Source organism: Ursus americanus, chromosome 12 (genome assembly GCF_024610735.1).
Source record: "Ursus americanus isolate L20-20 chromosome 12, mUrsAme1.1.p, whole genome shotgun sequence".
Taxonomy (NCBI): Eukaryota; Metazoa; Chordata; class Mammalia; order Carnivora; family Ursidae; genus Ursus; species Ursus americanus.
Genome location: NC_142138.1, coordinates 42,982,540 through 42,997,401, shown reverse-complemented (window position 1 = coordinate 42,997,401; position 14,862 = coordinate 42,982,540). Strand labels below are relative to the sequence as shown.

Here is a 14,862-nt window from a genome sequence, read left to right as displayed (position 1 = left end):
TCTTTACAAATGACATGATACTTTATGTGGAAAACCCAAAAGACTCCACCCCAAAATTGCTAGAACTCATATAGGGATTCAGCAACATGGCAGGATATAAAATCAATGTACAGAAATCAGTTGCATTTCTATGCACTAACAATGAAGCAGAAGAAAGACAAATTAAGGAATCAATCCCTTTTACAATTGCACCAAAAACTATAAGATACCTAGGAATAAACCTAACCAAAGAGGTAAAGGACCTGTACTCTACAAATTGGAAAACACTTATGAAAGAAATTGAGAGACACAAAGAAATGAAAAAATATTCCATGCTCATGAATTGGAAGACCAAATATTGTGAAAACGTCTATGCTACCAAGAGCAATCTATATATTCAGAGCAATCCCTATCAAAATACCATCAACTTTTTTCACAGAGCTGGAACAAATAATCCTAAAATTTGTATGGAACCAGAAAAGACTCCAAATAGCCAGGGGAATGTTGAAAAAGAAAAGCAAAGCTGGTGGCATCACAATGCCAGACTTCAACCTATATTACAAAGCTGTAATCATCAAGATAGTATGGTACTGGCACAAACACAGACACATAGATAATGGAACAGAATAGAGAACCCAGAAATGGACCCTCAACTCTATGGTCAACTAATCTTTGACAAAGCAGGAAAGAATATCCAATGGAAAAAGGACAGTCTCTTCAATAAATGGTGTTGGGAAAATTGGACAGCCACACGCAAAGGAATGAAACTGGAGCATTTTCTTGCACTGTACACAAAGATAAATTCAAAATGGATGAAGACCTAAATGTGAGACAGGAATCCATCAAGATCCTAGAGGAGAACACAGGCAGCAATCTCTTCAGCCTCAGCCACAGCAACTTCTTGCTAGACATGTCTCCAAAGGCAAGGGAAACAAAATCAAAAACGAACTATTGGGACTTCATCAAGATAAAAAGCTTCTGCACAGCAAAGGAAACAGTCAACAAAACTAAAGGGAAACCTATGAAATGGGAGAAGATATTTGCAAATGACATATCACATAAAGGACTAGTATCCAAGATCTATAAAGAACTTATCAAACTCAATGCCCAAAAACCAAATAATCCAGTTGAGAAATGGGCAGAAGACATGAACAGATATATCTCCAAAGAAGACATACAAATGGCCAACAGACACATGAAAAAATGCTCCACATCTCTTGGCATCAGGGAAATACAAATCAAAACCACAATGAGATACCACCTCACACTGGTCAGAATGGTTAGAATTAACAAGACAGGGAAGAACAAATTTTGGTGAGGGTGCATAGAAAGGGAAACTGTTCTCTTACACTGTTGGTGGGAATGCAAGCTGGTACAACCACTGTGGAAAAGAGTATGGAGTTTCCTCGAAAAGCTGAAAATAGAGCTACCCTACAACCCCCAAAGATACAAATGTAGTGATCCAAAGGGGCACCTGCACCCCAGTGTTCATAGCAATAATGTCCACAATAGCTAAACTGTGGAAAGAACTGAGGTGTCCATTGACAGATGAATGGATAAAGAAGAAGTGGTGTGCATATATATATATATATATATATATATATACACACACACACACACACACACACACACATACACACACACACACACATACATATATATATATATATACACACACACACAACGGACTATTACTCAGCCATCAGAAAGGATGAATACTTACCATATACATCAACGTGGATGGAGCTGGAGGGTATTATGCTCAGCAAAATAGGTCAATCAGAGGAAGACAATTATATGGTTTCACTCATATGTGGAATATAAGAAAGAATGCAGAGGATCATAGGGGAAGGGAGGGAAAACTGAGTAGGAAGTCATTAGGGAGAAAAGCCATGAGAAACTCTTAACTGTAGGAAACAAATTGAGGGTTGCTGGAGGGGAGGTGGTTGGGGGGATAGGGTAATTGGGTGATGAGCATTAAGGAGGGCACGTGGTGTGATGAGCACTGGGTGTTATAAGCAACTGATGAATTATTGAACACTATATCTGAAACTAATGATGTACTATATGTTGGCTAATTGAATATAAATAAATAAATAAATAAATAAATAAATAAATAAATAAATAAATATTCATATGGGAATGTAAGGGATCTGAGTTAGCCAATCAGTCTTGGGGGGAAAAAAAAGAACGAAGATAGAGGACTCACAATTCCTGATTTCAAAGTTTACTACAAAGCCATGGTAGTCAAGGCAATGTGGTACTGGCATAATAATGGCCATATAGATCAACGGAATATATTTGAGAGTACAGAAATAAACTCATACATTGTGGTCAATTGATTTGGGACAAAGATGTCAAAACAATTCAATGGGGGAAAGAATAGCCTTTCAAAAAATAGGGCTGGACAACTGGATAATCAGTTGAATTAATTATATCATAATTAATAATTCTTACCATATATGGTACTACTTTATACCATAAATACTTCATACCATATGTAAAAATTAACTCAAAATGGGTTAAAGACCTAAAAGTAAAACTATAATACTCTTAGAAGAAAACATGGTTTTATATCTTCATGACCTTGGATTAAGGCAATTGTTTCTTAGGTATGACACCTAAAGCTCAAGAAACTAAAAAAATGATGAATTGGACTTCATCAAGATTAAAAAGTTCTGGGGGTGCCTGGGTGGCTCAGTTGGTTAAGCGTCTGCCTTTGGCTCAGGTCATGATCCTGGGATCCTAGGATCGAGTCCCACATTGGGCTCCTTGTTCAGAAAGGAGCCTGCTTCTCCCTCTGTCTGCCGCTCCCCCTGCTCATGTGCTCGCTCTCTCTGACAAATAAAGTCTTTAAAAAAAAAAAAAAGATTAAAAACCTTTGTGCTTCAAATAACACTATCAAAAAAGTAGAAAGACAACCTAAAGAATGAGAGAAAATATTTGCAGATCACATATCTGATAAAGAACTAGTATCTGCCATATATAAAGACGTTTTACAACTCAACAATAAAAAAGCAAGGAACCAAATTCAAACTGGTCAAAGGATATGAATAGACGTTTTTGCAAGGAAGAGCTACAAATGACCAATACACACATGAAAAGTATGCTCAACATCATTAGTCAAGATGGAAATGCAAATCAAAACCATGGTGTGATACTACTTCCCACCCTCTTTAGTTAAAAAGATGAACAATAGTAAGTGTTGATGAGGATGTGGAGACATTGAAACCATCATAGCACTGCTGTGAGAATGTGAAATTGTACAGCTGCTTTGGAAAACAGTTTGCCAGTTCCTCAAGAAGTTAAACATAGAATTACTGTGTGACCCAGCAGTTCCTTTTCTGTGTTTATATCCAAAAGAATTGAAAACATACAAAAACTAGTATGTGAATGTTTATAGCATCATCATTCATAATAGCCAAAAAATAGAAACAACTGAAATCTTCACCAACTGATGGGATAGATAAGTAAAATGTAGTATAACCATATAATGGAACATTCAGCCATAAAGAAGAATAAACTACTGATACATGGATGAACCCTGAAAACATTATGCTAATGAGATAAGTGATTCACAAGAGGTCAGATATTTAGATTCCATTTGTATGGAAAGTGTAGAATAGGCAAATTTATAGAGCTAGAAAGTAGATTAGTAGTTGCAGAGGCTGAGGGTAGGAAGAAATAAGGAGTAACTACTAGTAAGTATGTGATTTTTTTTTTTTAAGGTGATAGTGTTCTGGAATTAGATGCGGTGATGATTACACAACCTTGGGAATATACTAAAAACGTACCAAACTGTACACTTTAAAGGGGTAGACTTGATGGAATGAATTATATTTCAACTAAAAATTTTGAAAAACAACAGTATTACTATATTTCCGCAAACAAAAAAGAGATAAAAATCATAGTTTTTAAAATGTCATTTATAGTAGCATCAGAAATCAGTTTAAGAAAGACAATTTAGAATGAGAGCTGCACGAAGCTAATGTAAACTCAGAGCCATTAGCTGGCCATCCTTTACCACATGCAGAAAGGATCACAGACAGCTGGGCTTTGGAAGAGAAAACCAAAGCAGAGGTACAGAGAGGTGCAAAGGTGAGAATGCCAGAGCTGAGATTCTGATGACTTCCCATTTCTTGGTTTCAGTCCCTTCTGATGCCTCGCTGAATTGCTGCTTTGGATTCTGTGACATATCTATGTTCATGTAACACATTTTCCCTACTTAACCAGCTGTTTTTGTTTAAAGTAGCTTAAATTGTTTGTTACTTAAAATTGTAATGAGAAGTTGGAATGTTTACTGTATTCCTGCTAGCATGAGCCTTTTATAAGTGCAAAAGTTCCCTACATCTTTTGCACAATCCTGTGAAAACAGGTAAAAAATGCTTCCTATCAGACAAATAATATTTTATTGCGCACACACACACACACACACACCCTTCATGTACATATACATACAACCATCCCAGATCTTTTTTTTTCAAATTCTTATTTAAATTCCAGTTACTTAACATACAGTGCAATATTGGTTTCAGGAGTAGAATTCAATGATTCGTCACTTACATACAACACTCAGTGCTCATCATAACAATTGCCCTCCTTAATACCCATCACCCATAGAGCCCACCCACCTCCCTCCATCAAACCTCAGTTCTCTATCGTTAAGAGTCTCTTATGGTTTTTTTCCCTCTCTCTCTTTTTCCCCCTTCTCATATGTTCATCTCTTTTGTTTCTTAAATTCCACACATGAGTAAAATCATATGGTATTTGTCTTTCTCTGGCTGACTTATTTCTCTTAGCATAATACACTCTAGCTCCATCCACGTCGTTGCAAATGACAAGATTTCATTCTTTTTGATGGCTGAGTGATATTCCATTGTGTGTATACACACACACACACACACACACACACACACACACACACACTGCATCTTCTTTATTCATCAGTTGATGGACATTGGGGCACTTTCCAGATTTTGGCTATACTTGATAATGCTACTGTAAACATTGGGATGCATGTACCCCTTTGAATCTGTATTTTTCAACCATCCCAAATCTTATGAACATTCCAATTATATAATTCAGTTCATATTTATATGCAAATTCATATATCCCCAAATAAAGATACACAATTATACCTTTAAACATAACATACATATCCTATTTGCCCCTTTCTCAATAAGTGATACAATGAAGGGGGTCATAGATTTACCCTACTAAGTTTGTGACAACAAAATTTGGGCTTTTTCAAAACAATCCAAATTTCAATTTTTCTGACCACCTGTCAGACCATGTTATAAAATGATACAAACTGATATTCAATTTAGAGACTATAGTTGCTATAAATAATTGTTTCTAAATGTGTTGCAAGTTCAGCACATATTTAGTATTATGTCAAATTATGGGGCCATATATAAAAATAAAAATATGCACATTAATTTACATAACATAACTAAAAATTATTTTTATGCTTCCTGTGTTTGAAAACATTCTTTTAGTAATAGTTTCTCATCTATATAGTCCAATTGATAACATTTTTTTAAAATTTAAGGGAAAATATTTTTGCTATTTTTAAGATATGACAATCTGGAAAATACACTTTTTTGGTTATAAAATATTTAAATTTTTTCAGATCTATTCTTAAAATATAAGGCTTAGGTATTTAAACTTTTGATCCTTTAAATAGACTCTCAGTAAGAAGTATGGACTTTGTTTAATTTGAAGAAAATTGATTTGACATTAGTAAATTCATTTGCATTTGCTATGCCATTCTGAGTTGAAAATTTAATACGTTTGAAAAATGAAAGGATAAAACAAATGCCTGAGCACTGTGGAAGTGTGCAGATTTAAATACTAGTGAAAATGCAGTTTGCTTTACTTTATACTTTTTTGGTGTATAAATGCATTAAATTGCAAAACCAAGGACTCCAATTCATTAGTGTTACCTTTTTCTTGATAAATAAATAACAAAATGATAAAAAATTTGACTAAAAATTAAAAGGAGATGCTCTCTTATTTAAAAAGTAAAGTCACAAAGTGCATAAATCTGATTAACATAAATCAGGAACTGCAAAAGTCAAAGCAATATTCTTTTAGAAATATTAACCCCAGGGGTGCCTGGGTGGCTCAGTCAGTTAAGCATCCAACTCTTGATCTGGTCTCCGGTTGTGATCTTGGGGTTGTGGTATCTAGCCCTAGAGTCGGTCTCCCCACCTCAGCAGGGAGCCTGCTGGAGATTCTCACTTTCCCTCTCCCTCTCCCCTCCCTCTAAAATAAAGAAATAAATCTTAAAAAAAAAAAAAAGGAATATTAACTCCAGTAGCTTATGCAGAGACCAATTATTTAAATTTATAATTAGGATGCGAGGCTGTTTCAGGGATTATGTGCCTACTGTTATCAATTTTTCTTAAATTTTTTTTTAAAGCAGCTAACCCTTGCCCCACCAGCCATTACGGACCCTGTTAAAGTAATCTTAAATGTTTTCCCTAAGTACAATTCTAGTTGACATTAATAAATTTATTTTACTTTAAATACTTAGAATTGGGGGCTTTAAAAACATGCAAATCTATACGTGACAAAACTATGAAAATATATGCATTTCAGATTATTATAGTGATGGGAATATGAGATCTATTAACTTTAAATTATACCCAAGAGTACAGCTTAGGTCAATTTTCTTTGAGAACTTAATTTTCCCAATTATCAATCTCTGTAAGCTTACATTTGTTAATAAGACAAATTCAGACAGGTCTCAGGATATGAGAAGTGCAGTGGGGATGGGGGAGCACTTATAAGTACAATTTCTAACAAATAAAAAGTTTTTGTCACTTAGGTAATTAATATCCATATGCTAATATTCTATAAACGAACTTGTATACAGTCTTCTTTCCCAGGAAGACTTGCCAACTCTGCCTTGAAATTTGTGGGAGTCTCCAGAATCTCTGAAGTTTGACTTCCAGATGGTAGTTAGTTTTCAACCGCTGGGAATGAATGTGTATAGTCATTGTACACCATCTTGTGGTGATGTTTAGAAATGCATCTATTAGGAGTTCCTGGATTAAGGAACAAAGCAATTCCTTATCCCTTACTGCAAAAAACGACAACCCACAATGCGTTTCCTTCTCGTCTTCCCATCCCCAAATCCTTTGATTTCTTCCCTAAATAAATTAAATGCATTATCTGGGGGGGAATTAAGGTAGCTAGTATAACTAGGGAGGCAGGGTGGTTGAGAGATCAGGCTCTGGAATTAGACTACCTTAGTTAGAATCTCAGATTTGCTATTTCTTATCTGGATAGTCTGGATTCTCTGGAATTAGACAAAGAGACAGAAAATATAAGAGATAAAGGGAAATCTAGGAGTCTGATGGACTAATAAATGTTCCAGAGAGAGAGAACAAACAAATCAGAAGAAATAATTTAAGAAAATTTTCTATACTTGGAGATATAGATCTACACATCAAAAAGGCTTACTCAGTGCTAGTTAGGATGAATGAAAGAATATCTATAAAGGAGGAATAATTGCAACATTTCAGAACATCATGGATAAAGAGAAAATCATAAATGCTTCCAAGGAACAAGAATTGAAATTTTGTTAATCTTTATCGGCAGCACTGGATGGTAGAAGACAACAGACTTAAAAGTCCAGGGGAAAATTATTTTCAACCGTGTGTTCTATACCCAGCCAAACTATTAAGTGTGAAAGTAATCTTAATACATTCAAGGATTTAGAAAGTTGAACCCACACACATCTTTTCTGAGGCAGTTGCTTGAGGATGAGCACCATATAACAAAGCAGTTACAGAACCAAGAAAGAAAAAGTCAAAGAATCCAAGGATAGTGGATTCACTCAAGAAGCTTAATGAAAGGAAGTTCAGGATGATGACTGTAGGACAGGCCTACATTACGTTAGCAGGAGGATGGAGGGCTTAAGAAAGGGGGTCTCTATGAGGGGGGAATAAATAGTTGGTGTCTCCATGTATTTATTTTTGTCTCTGAAATATCGAATACACTTAAATTTAAGATAGATATTGCTAGACTAAAAGAAAGGCAGTAAAACTTGAGGGAAAACAGTATAGCTGCTCAAGAAAGAAAAGCACTTCACTGGATTCAGTATTAAAGATACTTTTACTTTCTGTATAGCTCTCAAATCAGCCCAGTCTCTGACTCTATTACTATCATCACTCTAGATTGAGTTACCATCATTTTTTTGCCTAGACTTCTATGGTAGCCTTTTTCAAAATGCAAATTTAATTATGTTCCTTCCTTGATTAAATCACTGTAGTGTCTCCCCCTAGGTCTTAGAATAAAAGATACAAATCATTAACATCCCTACTAGGTTCCATACTGTTATGTGGTCAGTCAGTTCCTAAGCAGCAGTGGGATGGCAGCTGCTAGGTAATCTTGCCTCCATAGGTAAGGAGGTGAGGACACAAGAGACCTAACCTAAATGGATCTAGACAGTTTATTACTTACGTAGACAGCAAAACAAGATCAGCATGTTATCTGTTGCTGGCATTACTAATCCCACAGGATAACACTGATCAGTTGCTGACATTACTAATCCCACAGGATAACACAAATGGTGGGTTGCTTTGTTTTTGAGGCATCAGCTATAGGCTGCAATTAAGTGGTTTTATAGCCTGCATCTGTACCTTGGAAGAGGCAAGGTGGAAAGTCCAGTGCCTTACTGGAACCAGAGGCAGGTGAGAAACAGCTTCATGGCAGTCTCATGTCAGGTAGGAAGCCTCTTGCAAGCTAAGGAGGCAGATGAGAAATGGCTTTTAGCACCTCCTCACAAGACTGCCTATCTTGACCTGTCCCAAAGAGGATCAGAGGGCATTCTGTAAATAGTTAAATCTTGGATATGGCCTATATAGAGACATGGAATTGTCAGGGTACCATGGTAGAGCCATTCTCCTACAAATATAGCCTGACCTTTCTCCACTAATCTCATCCTGTGTGCTCTCTCTTACTTGCTGAGCATCAGCCACACTGACCTCCTTTCAATTTCTCCAATATGCCGTGCTTTCCCTTGTCATAGAGCTTTTGCATATGCCATCCTCTCTGCCTGACGTACTCTTTCTCCTGTCTCTTTGCCTTCTTAATTCCCGTTCTTTCTTTAGTCCTGAACTCAGTTGTTGCTTCCTAGGAAAGCCTTCCAAGACATTCCTGACTAGGACAGTGCCTCCAATTATCATATAGCATTGTGCTCCTCTCCTTCGTAGCACTCTAAACAATTTTAATTTTATAGTTACTTGTATAATCCTTAATTAAGTAATAATAGTAAAAATAATACATGCTCTAATATATTAGTTTATCACTTCATTTAAAAATGCTTTCACATACTTAATTTCATTTTATCTTTTCATCTCTGTGAGGTGAACAAAACAGGTATTATTTTTAATCTGTTTTTTTTGTAGATAAGAGCCCATATTAAAACTCATGTTTTCTTATTTTAGTTTAAGATGCTCTGTATTTCACCATGTGTTCTCATGTGAATATATAAGGCAGCATGCAGTTGAGTAAAGGAACAAAGAAAATGCCATAGGGGCTCAAAGGAGAGAGAAATCACTTCAGCTGGGGTGATAAAGATAGATCTCCATGATAGAGGTACCATTTAAGTTGCCCTTGAAAGTTGATAAGCTTCTAATAGACAAAGAATCGAGTGGCTTCTAAGACAAGAGGTAACATCAAAGGTACAATCTTGGAAAGTCAAGACTATTTGAATGATGGCAAGCAAATGTGTTTTGATGGATTAGAGTTAACATGGGTACCAGAAAGGGAGGCTAGAATTACATTGTGGAGGACTTTAAATATGGAATTAATTTGCTGGCACAGGAAGTAAATAACATTTCTAAGTGGGCAAATGACCTGACCAGAGTTGAACTTTAGGAGGACTAATCAAACAACAGCATGTTGAATAAATTGTAGCATGGTAGGACTTGACAAGGAGACCAAGTAACTGAGAGATGAAATTATGAACTGGGGCAAAACTTCTAACCAGTAACCCATGGCATACCTTGCAAAATATAATGTTGAAACCTTTCATCTAAAGACCACTAGGAGCACACCCATATTTTAAGAAAGTTAAGTATTTTTGAACTTGCTACAGCAAAAGACCACAGCTCTGGCAGAGCTGCGGGTTATCTCAGGGGGTTGGGAGGAGCTTGCTTATAGGATTTTAGCTTGTGCTGGTGATTCTTAGCAGGGTTTAGGGAGAACAGAGGTCAATTCTAGATTGGATACTTTAAAAAAGTGAAGTATTGGATATTTTGGTATATCTTAGAGATGGGAGGATTAAGGAAGTAGTAGTCATTTGTGTTAGCCAGAAGAGGGGGATGTTTAGTTATTTTTGTCGTTCTTGAGTGTCCTTCCCTCAAGTTTCAGAAATAATAACACAGTAGTCTCATTTCGATCTTTACTACTGTCATAGAATGACCTTATCTGAGTATTGTTTATATTCTGCCAAAGTTGTTTATATTCACTTGGGAACACCGTGGTTCAGCCTGTCAGCTTCCAGCAGCCAGGGGTGTTTCATTATTTTATCACTACCCAATACATTGATATGCTTGGCCCTTAAGGCATCTAGCCAGTTGCCTCAGAGGGTGAGCAGCCTTATCCATTCATTCCAGGTGCTGTACAAATATTATTATTATCTAAATGTGCCATGTCTTGAAAAGAGTTGACTGAGCAACAGCACTGAAAATGAAGAGTAAAGGACCAAAAAAGGTTATAAAGGTTTTCAAGGCTCTTCACTATCTCCAACATTTCTAGTTTACTTAAAATCTATGCTCCAGCAAAAATCAACTTATTTCTATTTCTGTAGTCTATGGTTTGCTGTCTTTGAGTATTATGCCCCCTACCTGGACCATCTTCCCCTGGTCCCCTTCTCATGTCTGTCAGTTCAGATGTCTCTCCCTTCCCCATGTTACTAAGATCAAGAAAAAGTCTACTTAAAATATGAATGAAGAATAAATTTTGTATTTGGATATTCTAGCTTGGGGGGTCAAGCTAGAAGCAATCTCTTTTTCCTGTGAAGTCATATAGCAAATTTCTTACACCCCTAAAACACATAGTTCTAACGTTTATTAAATATGTATGGTGTCTTAAGTACTAGAAGCTATGACCGATACCATCAAAATGCTGTAATGTTTGCTTCTTTCCAGGTTCTTCTTTTTTTAAAGATTTTATTTATTTATTCGACAGGATAGAGACAGCCAGCGAGAGAGGGAACACAAGCAGGGGGAGTGGGAGAGGAAGAAGCAGGCTCATAGCGGAGGAGCCTGATGTGGGGCTCGATCCCATAACGCCGGGATCACACCCTGAGCTGAAGGCAGATGCTTAACTGCTGTGCCACCCAGGCGCCCCCTTTCCAGGTTCTTCTTAAGTATAAGTATAAAGCAGCAGAGAAGTTTCTTATTCTTACCTCATTCAAGATAAGAGTTACTGATATTCTGTAGTATTTGGCTCTATTTATGTCAGGGAGATGAAGAGAAGCTTATAGGTGGGTCAATGCTCCTTGTGAAGAGCTGGGACTGGGCTAATAGCCCAGAAGGGACTAGCTGTTGTCAGAAATATCATTTTAAAAATTACATATTAAATAGGCTAACTTTTGAGGAAGTTGTGAAAGTCATAACCTTTTTGTGTTGTCTGAAAAGGAAATAAACTGTAGTAAAAAAAAATATAGGTTTGTTTTTCTTATATTAATTTAGGAATGACTGCTTGCAAAAAACCTGGGAACCGAGAATGTAATCATCACTGTAAAAATAAACATACATGTGGACATGACTGCTGTAAGTTCCATAAAAGAAATTTATTTCAGGTTTTAAAAATTGAGAATAGTAATGACATCCTAATTACCTATATATGATATTTATATTTTGCGTTTATAACTCAAATAATTTTCTTTCTTTGTGGGTAACATGAAAAAAAATTAAGTTAGAAATTATGAAGATCTACCCCTGAAACTAATCATACTATATGTTAACTGAACTGAATTTAAATTAAAAATTTTTTTTAATTATGAAGAAATTTGGCTTTACGTGAACACTACCTAAAGTTTAACCTAAAGAATCGAAAATTTCTTTTCATAGGTAAAACTGGAGTTGCACAAAAGTCAGAAATTAAAGAGCCAACAATCTCTTCATATCTATCCGATTTAAGAAGCAGGAATGCTGTTTCATCACTTCCTCCAGTTAAACGTCTCAAGGTTAGTTTTAATAACATTTAGCCCTTGTTCTGTAATTTAATGTATGTGAATATTCCTTTATTCTGTGTGTCAATTAGGTAGGTATCTGAAGTGTACTTTAGTTATTTGAAGGCTTGCCTAGGAGTATGGCCATTTTTCAAAATATTGTTTCTAAAGGAAAAGATATTGTAGTTCTTTTTTTCTTTAAATATTTTATTTATTTATTTGAGAGAGAGAGATAGCTAGAGAGAGAGCACAAGCAGGGGGAGGAGCAATGGGAGAGGGAGAAGCAGACTCCCTGCAGAGCAGGGAGCCCTACATGGGGCTCAGTCCCAGGACTCTGGAATCACAACCGAGCTAAAGGCAGCCACTTAACCGACTGAGCTACCCAGGTGCCCCAAGATATTGTTAGTTCTTAATTAATCTGTAAATCTACTTTTGGGACATATTTCTACAGCCCCTTATTAGCCTTTTTTTTTTTTTTTTTTAGACCAAAGAATAAGGAAATGGAGAGGGATATGTAGTTTGGCTTGGTGTGGCAATTAAAACTAGAAACGCTTGCCCTTTCCTGGTTCTGTCTGTGCTGGAGTGTTATCGAATGTCTGAAGTTGATTTTGATTCATGTTCCTAGACAAGTGCTGAGCAAGAGCCTCCTTTCCAAGTCATGAAAGAAAGAATGGTTGTTCCTACTGGTTGATGGGCTGGTCACTAACAGACTTATTCTAAGCCTACGTCATCATACCCAGGGCAAAATAATTGATCAGGCCATGGAAAAGAGGCAAAAAAATAGCAAAGTGTCTGCTTCTTTTCTAGGACTTTAGTAAGAAAGAAGATTTTAAGTCATGAGGTTAAAACAAAGGGAATACTGGGAAACAGGGAGAGGCGTGCAGTTTGAAACAGTACCACCTTCTCTGAGATCGTAATTTTTTAGTAGCCCAAGTTTTTCCTCTCTCCCCCTTCCTTCCTTTCTTTCATCCTTCCTTCCTCCTTTCCTTCTCCATTCTGTATTATTCCCTCTTTCCTTCCATATTCATTTTTAAGTTTATTTAATTGGGGCGCCTGGGTGGCTTAATCAGTTAAGCGTCCAACTCTTGATTTTGGCTAAGGTCATGATCTCAGGGTTGTGATATGGAGTCCCATGTCAGGCTTCACGCTGGGTGTGGAGGCTGCTTAAGATTCTCTCTCTCCCTTGCCCTGTGCTCCTTCCCTCCCTTTCTCTCTCTCTCCTACTTTTCCCTTTTTTAAAGGTTTTATTTATTTGAGAGAGAGAGAGCACAAGCAGGGGGAGCGGCAGGTAGAGGGAGAGGGAGAAGCAGGTTACCCGTGGAGCAGGGAGCCGGATGTGGGGCTCAATCCCAGAACCCTGGGATCATGACCTGAGCCGAAGGCAGATACCCAACTGACTGAGCCATCCAGGTGCTCCTCCCCCATCTCTTAAAAAAAGAATGTTATTACTTTTATTAATCTGTACACCCAATATAGGGCTCAAACCCACAACCCTGAGATCAAAAGTCTCACGGTCTTCCAACTGAGCCAGCTGAGTGTCTCCCTTCCATATTCATTGAGCACCAACAATATGCTAAGTACTGTGATAAGTGCTAAGATACAGCAGTGAATAAGACAGTTTTAGTCCCAATCCTCATAGAGCTTATAGTTGGATAAAGATACAAATAATTAAATAGGTTTTTTTCAATGTAGTGTGATAGAGGATTCTGTGACGGAGGTGTAAGATAACTTGAACTTGGATAGAAGAGTCCACATTTGATAGGCCAGGAAAGGATTCCAAATAAACATGACTGAGACTTGAAGAATATCTAGGCGTAAGCCAGGTATGGAGAGGTAGGCACCAGAGTGGTGGTAGAGAGGGATAGAAAAGTATTCCAGACATAAAAAAAATGAAGTGTGGTCCAGAGCTGAGAAAGAGAGAGATCTTTTAAAACACTGAAGTTATATAATGTGTCTGGAGTTTAATCACAAGTAAGGGAGTAGAGAGAGATGAGGCTGAAGAGTTTAGTAAGAGCTAGATAATGAAGGCCTTTTCGCTATTTTAAGGATTTGGACTTTATCCTGAAAGTATTGGGAAGCCACTGAAGGGCTTTAATCAGTGACATGATCAGAATTGCATTTTCTAAAGTTCACTCTGGATGCAATGTAGAGAATGGATTAGAAGATGATAGAAAAGGAACTTAAGGGCTCATTAGGTGGTTTTTGCAATAATCTAGGCAAGATGATGGTCTAGTTTAATGTAGTAGCAGTAGCAGTAGTAAGAAGTGGCTAGGTTTAAGACATTTTTCAGATATAGAATCAACTACCCTGGTACTTAGTTGCTTATGAAGGGTGAAGTAAAAGAGTAAAGATGATGACCAGCTTTCTGGATTGAGCAACTAGGAAAAAAGTGAGGCCTCACTAGGGTGGAAACTCCAAAGGAAAACCAAGTTCAGAGAAGTAAATACACAATAAATTCAATCTGGGAAATACTGAATTTAGAAGCCTGCAAGATATCTAGGTAAAGGTGTTCTACAGACAGTCGGATTAACTCTGAAAATCAGGAAAAGGAGCTGAAATAGAAATATAGATTTATGAGTCATTCACTTGTAGATGATAATTGAAGCCATAGAAGTAAATGAGGTCTTTGAAAATATGTAGAGGGAGAAGAGAAGAAGGCCTAGTAAAGAACCATGAAGAATATCAACATT

At 36.9% G+C, this 14,862-nt stretch overlaps 1 protein-coding gene across 2 annotated transcripts in view; it reads left to right on the top strand.

The window, feature by feature from the left end:
• HFM1 (helicase for meiosis 1) overlaps positions 1-14,862 on the top strand; it is a 102,374-nt gene that overhangs the window by 71,678 nt on the left and 15,834 nt on the right. For both annotated transcript variants that reach the window (XM_087866100.1, XM_087866099.1), the window contains 2 exons: positions 11,691-11,771; positions 12,072-12,187. In XM_087866100.1, the coding sequence (XP_087722226.1) occupies positions 11,691-11,771; positions 12,072-12,187 (197 nt within the window). The remainder of the gene's footprint in view (positions 1-11,690; positions 11,772-12,071; positions 12,188-14,862) is intronic.